Raw genomic sequence first — 6000 nt, 5'->3', positions numbered from 1 at the left:
GGAGTCCGCTCCGCTTATAGTACGCCCGAGTATGCTTGTGTCGAGCGGGCGGAGGCGTTGATCCCCCCCTCCGCTCTCTCACTAAGCAGCCTCCCTCTGTCTCCTCTCACTCAGCCTCGTTCAGCCTCGATCTCGTCAGCATGCTCCACACACGCGCTGTCTCCCCCCCACACCTCGCGATTGTATCGTCATATAAAAAAGACATCGTGAAACAACCCTTCTATCGCCGATGGGCGATCCGATCGCCCATCGGCACAACCCTAAGCTACATACTGAACTGCTACTACGTCATCTCCTTCTTCTTACGGGTGAAAGCGCGCAAAAGAAAAAGTGGTGCATGTGCAGAACGCCAAGTCTGATTCCAAGACAACATGGATACATGCAGCAATTTTCAATCGAATTACCTAGGTGTGTTAGTCGAGCTACAGATAGTCCAGTTTCAGTCGGACTAAGGCAATAATTTGATTTTCTCAAGCTGCATGTAAACGTACTGACTGAGGCGATCCTTAACATAACCCATCCCCCACTATATAGTATCTAATATTAGACCAGATGGCACCAGTGTTGCTTTGTTTATCTACTGTGTGTGTGAGTGTGTGCAGCAAGTTTGCTCTGTTCAACAAGTTCTCACAGCCTTTTCTGTCTGATAAATACAGGAATAAACAACTCTGTTGTGTGTGACATTGTGTGCTACTGGGTTAGCTCCTAACGGGAGTTAGGAGTTTCAAATAGAGAATATTGCTCATATTTTTCAGGAATTTGAACCTTAATTTTGTATGCTTGGTGATCTTCTAATTATTCAAATTTGGCTGGGTGGTTAATAACACATTTTCTGTGGTGTGACAAACACATATTTATTTTTACTTTAGCCTGACTTTTATTTTGTGTTGGATAATCAACTTTCAGAGCACTTCCAATTGAAACTGTCAGCAGATATTAATTAAAGACAAAACAAAAGAGGCAGACCTGTGGATTTGTCAACAAGAACTTCAAGCTCAACACGTACATCACGTACCCTTTCAAGCTAAGTAGCTTCCACCAGCACTACCAAAAGCCACCTACATACCACATGCTGAATGAACGTTCAAAATTAAATATAGTCTACGCTCTAAACTTAGCTGCCAATAGATGTACACCACATGAACCCTGACAATGTAATTTAGTGCCTTTAGACCTCTGCTCTTTAATATGAGAACCAGCTCCATGTGTTTAAAGCCCTTTCAAAGAACAAATTCCATAGTTGATATTTCCATATGCTCAACAACAAGCTACATGACCAGAACAATGTGCAAAGAAAAAACCCTTGGGAATGTAATTTTACCATACAGAGGAATAAAAGATTAAATATTTACTGTGATTCAGAGATAGCATGCCCTTTGGTAAGCACAATAAAGTAGAGAGGAGCCAATAAACACAGACTATGGGGATACATGCTTTATCTCCATAGTTTGTTTTATATTCAAGCAGCTGGTTGAAAATTAACATCTCGTGTAGGAATTTACTGAGCCTGTTGAAAATACAAAAGGCTATACACACAAAGCCTTAAATATGTAATCCTCAGGCCATTTCCAACCCTCGAGTAACAAAGTATATTGAATTTTCCACGCTGAACAGGAAAAGCTAGCACAATGTAACATCCTTTCCAACAGAAGATGGATGCTAATGCTTCCCACATGAAGAAAGCAGTAACACACATGGAAGCAGGTGCACTGTTTAAAGAGGTCATTTCAAGCTTTCATTTCGACCTTGTATTATTTGGTGAAGGTCACTGTTTGGGAATAAAAAAAACTCAGAGTTGGAAGCAAATATTTGTCACTCTAAGCCCACAGATATTCACTGGATGTGACCTGATCTTTAAGGTCTTCCTGTCTGTCTGTCTGTCTGTCTGTGAGCAGTGCACTATTCAGGTAGCCCACTCAGTCTGATCATTCAGCTGTGGTGGGACCTGAGATGTGTCACTACTATAAGAATGTCAACTCCCACACCCTAAAGAACAGCCTGCCACTGTCAGTGCTGCTGGCTAGACTGCAGGCTTTTATCATAAAAGGGTAATTTAAGTGAGAGCAGGTTTAGCAGCTGGGATCTCAAAATGGTGGTCAATAACAAAAATGGGTTCACCACCATTTACCAAATTACTGTGACTAAACATTCAGCACTTAAAATGTGTGAAATGACTGCCTTCTCGTGCCTTTTTCACACACATCGGCCTTACCTGCCTGCCTGCCTCATAACCCACTTTCCATGCCAAAGTTAAGCTAGAGAAGAAGCTGAACCTCTAGGGAAATCTAATTTTACTCATGATCTACTCCAGAGCTGTCGTGACCAAAGCAGGAAACACAGAGCGGTATGAGGGCTTCTTGTGTTTGACGCACATGCACACATAAACAGCCTGGTTGCTGGTACCAACGCTCTGCAAAATAAAAGTTGCCCGGTGTTACCCATGCTTCAGTAAACCATGGCAAATAAAGGGTGCATTTGACTTTCACAGCCCATGGTTTAACAACATATTATGTCAGAGCATGTGCTTGCCCGACTGTCTTAACTGCCTTTGGATGACGAAACACCCGAGGGGAAAATGACGCAAATTGGATATTTTGAAATGTACCTATGAGTAACTCAATGTTAAAACTCAGTAACACAGAAAGCTCAAAGGAATTTCAACATTATTTACTTTTAAGCAGGGGTGACAAAATAAAAAAAACAGCTATTAAGAGGTAAAAATTGCAGATTTGAACAGAACAAGTTTGTATCTGTAAATTTTTAAAATATATTTTTATTTATCAACAAATCTTGAAGTGGACTAATTTGGAAAACCCTTGGGCTTAAAGGGTATGTTACGTACTCATAAAGCCCATGCTGCACTTTTGACATATTTGGACAAATTAAACAATAACAACATTAGAAACTGATATAAATTAATTACTGACACTTTAAATGAGAGATAATACTTTAATTTTGACTAAAATGCTTTTACTACAAGTGGGGCAGTGTATTAAAACGGCACAATGAAAACTGAATCTGTCGCCTTTGTATACATTTTGAATTGAGTGCTGACTGTCATGATATTTTAGGGTTTACAAGCTAATTTGGGGAATCATTTTTAGGAAATTGTGACAACAATGGTAGCTTTATAATAAAACTAAAACACTGCCGCGATTTGCATTGCTGACAGACATTTAATAAGCAACTAATATCGCTACCACCGAATTCCTAGGGGCATTCATTTCTTCTTTCTTTCTCTAACAGCTGTCACTGCAATGCTTACACACACATCACATCTGACACATTCAACAGATAATTGATAAGGATCACTGTAACCAAGCAAAGATCTGTGTGTGAATACATTTGAGCTTTTCATGTGTGGTCAATCAATGAAGACACAGGGTGATAGGAAGCCGTTGATAGGAAGGGCCAGTGGCAGGTCATTTAATGGCCATCAATACGACTAGGATCGCCAGCCTTTAAGAGCAAACATGCTGTTACAGAAAATAAAAGACGACTTAAAATACTGTATTGTGACAGCTGATAGCATCACGTGGACTGGGCCTACTGGCTCAATGAATCAAAGACAACTGATGACCGTCTGATCAGAACAAGCAAACATCTATGCTCAGTGGGTGAAGCTGTCATTTCTAACGTTACCACGCCGGAGCTCCGGTTCCTTAAAGGCTGTGCAGAAGAGACTTATCAAATGACTAAGATTATTTAACCATCTGGGGTGAGAGTGAAGACAACAGTCTTTATTAATTACTAATGGATGGCAACCCTTACTGACGTTACATAACAACGAGCTCAGCGGACACCACAACAGCAAACATTACCGAGGCACCATACGTTTTAAATTAACATTGCAGCTCATGTGATCGATTACATCAGCTAACGTTTCAAAAATATCTAAATCGCTTTGTGTAAAGCTGGCACAGACGAAGGAAAGAGACACTCAACGTTGTGTTAATGCTGTTTAACCACAGTCACGAAACAGCCGGTTAGCTTAAACGTCCGAGTGGATATTGCGACTGTAAATTAGCAAAATGTGCCGCTAGCATTCACACCACGCTTAGCATTGCTATGTGTGACTGTTTGCTACTAATGCCGGACATGTTTTGTATTAAAATCAAATGTTAAAAAGGTATTCGACCTCAAATAACATACATGTCGTTACGTTAACAAAAAAGGAACCTGAATGGACATTTTAATGTTCGTAGTCAGGGCAAAGTCTACATCTTCTCAACCAACATGGCTGACACAAAATTCTTACCTGTGGACGCATTAGCTCGCCAACAGCTCAGCAGCAGGGCACTAACAGCCCACAGTAACTTCATAGCTGATATTTCGGTTTACTAATTCGTCGAATAAAAAATAGTAAAGTTGATTACGACGGCTGAATCTTGTTCCGTCCTGTCTTCAGAACTTCCAGCCAGATGTAGGAGCTGAATGCTCAACAGTGGAGCCGACGGAGCTGGTCGTCCTCTAGTTGCACCTCACGCACACGCCCTGAGCAGCACGTACGCATGACGTATTGTTTCGGGGGCGTGGCCACGTCCGAAGAGTTAATATTCTTATATAGTTTTGTAAAACACATCTCAGTTTAATATCTAATGAAAAACAACCAAACAAAATAGATAATAATAAGTGTTTGAAGGAAATAACATTTTTAAGGGATATTAATGTTTGAAAAAAGTATGTAATGATTTAGTGTCAAAATAGCCATTGAAAACTAAGAAATTACAGATTTTAACAGAACGAGTTTGTATTATTAAATTTGTGTGTAAAATGTTATATTTTTATTTAAGCAACAAATCCTGAAGTCAGCTTATTTGGAAAACCCATGGGCTTAAAGGGTACATTACATACCCATAAAGCCCATGCTGGACTTAGGACATATTTTGAGAAATTAAAGAATAAAACAATTAGAAATTGGTGTAATTGAATTATTGACACTTTAAATGAGAGATTAGACTTCCATTTAACTCAAATGTTCTCACTCAAGTGGGGCAGTGTATATTAAAATGTCTGAAAGGCATTAATGACAACTGAATCTGTCTCCTTCGTATACATTTTGTATTAAGTGTTGACTATCATTATATTTCAAGAGTTACAAGCTACTCTGGGGGATCATTCTTAGGAAAGTGTGACAGTAACGGTAGCTTTATAATGAGGGCCAGAACCAGCCGCCAATGGGTCCAATCTAGATGACTTTTCTCACCTAATATCCTCCTGAGACCTAAACTTTTCTTTTGTATGCACTTTCAGTTTCTATTTGGGATTAGTAGGACTTGATAGGTATAAAAAACGTAACGATAATAAAGTCCCAGTGTCCTCAAATGAGACGATAATAAAGTCCCAATGTCCTTTAATGAGCTGAAAATTTCCAATGTCTTCAAACGAGTAATTTCAAATAAACAGTGTCTTCGCTTGTTGCTGTCTATACTATATTGGATCTATACTAAAAATGTATGTACAGCAAAAGCCAAGAATGGCATGTGCCAAACAATATTCAACAATTTCTACAATCAGGCCTCCACCTCACCATTTGCCTCGCCAATTTTCCGTCTCCAAAATGCTGGTAAGCACAGGTCAAACTTTCTCCCATCAAATCTGTTTTTATAGATCACAACTTTTGCCTCTTTCAGGCCTTTTTCTGTGTGTACGTTATGTATGTAAATGAGACCCTAGGTTTCATCGAACATGTACAAACAGAAAATACTAAGGACTTTCCAAGGGAGAAGGCAGGACTGGAGCACACTGATCAATTTACAGATTTTAATTGTGCAAATTAAAGGCTGTAAATTGATCAGAGTGCTCAAGTCCTGCCTTCTCCCTTGGAAAGTCCCTGTCCTTGAATTGAGTGGCACCTAATTTAGCCACATGCTGTTGGATGATAAGCAGGGAACACTGTTTCATACATAAACTAGGGTCTTTCTTAATCAGGTAATCCACTATAGGCATTACACTACACTAAACCATTTCAAAATTCTAGATTGTGTTGCAGAATGACAA

At 39.5% G+C, this 6000-nt stretch overlaps 1 protein-coding gene across 1 annotated transcript in view; it reads right to left on the bottom strand.

Moving 5' to 3' along the window:
• Window positions 1-4483, bottom strand: part of bsg (basigin) — a 17429-nt gene extending 12946 nt beyond the window's left edge. Inside the window, exon 1 of the mRNA XM_050054876.1 lies at window positions 4259-4483. Coding sequence (XP_049910833.1) covers window positions 4259-4322 — 64 coding nt within the window. The 5' untranslated portion in view covers window positions 4323-4483. The remainder of the gene's footprint in view (window positions 1-4258) is intronic.
• Between the last annotated feature and the right edge of the window lie 1517 nt (window positions 4484-6000).

This window comes from Epinephelus moara, chromosome 10 (assembly GCF_006386435.1).
Source record: "Epinephelus moara isolate mb chromosome 10, YSFRI_EMoa_1.0, whole genome shotgun sequence".
NCBI lineage: Eukaryota > Metazoa > Chordata > Actinopteri > Perciformes > Serranidae > Epinephelus > Epinephelus moara.
Note: the sequence above shows the minus strand (reverse complement) of the source record. Positions and strands in the feature narration are given on the sequence as shown.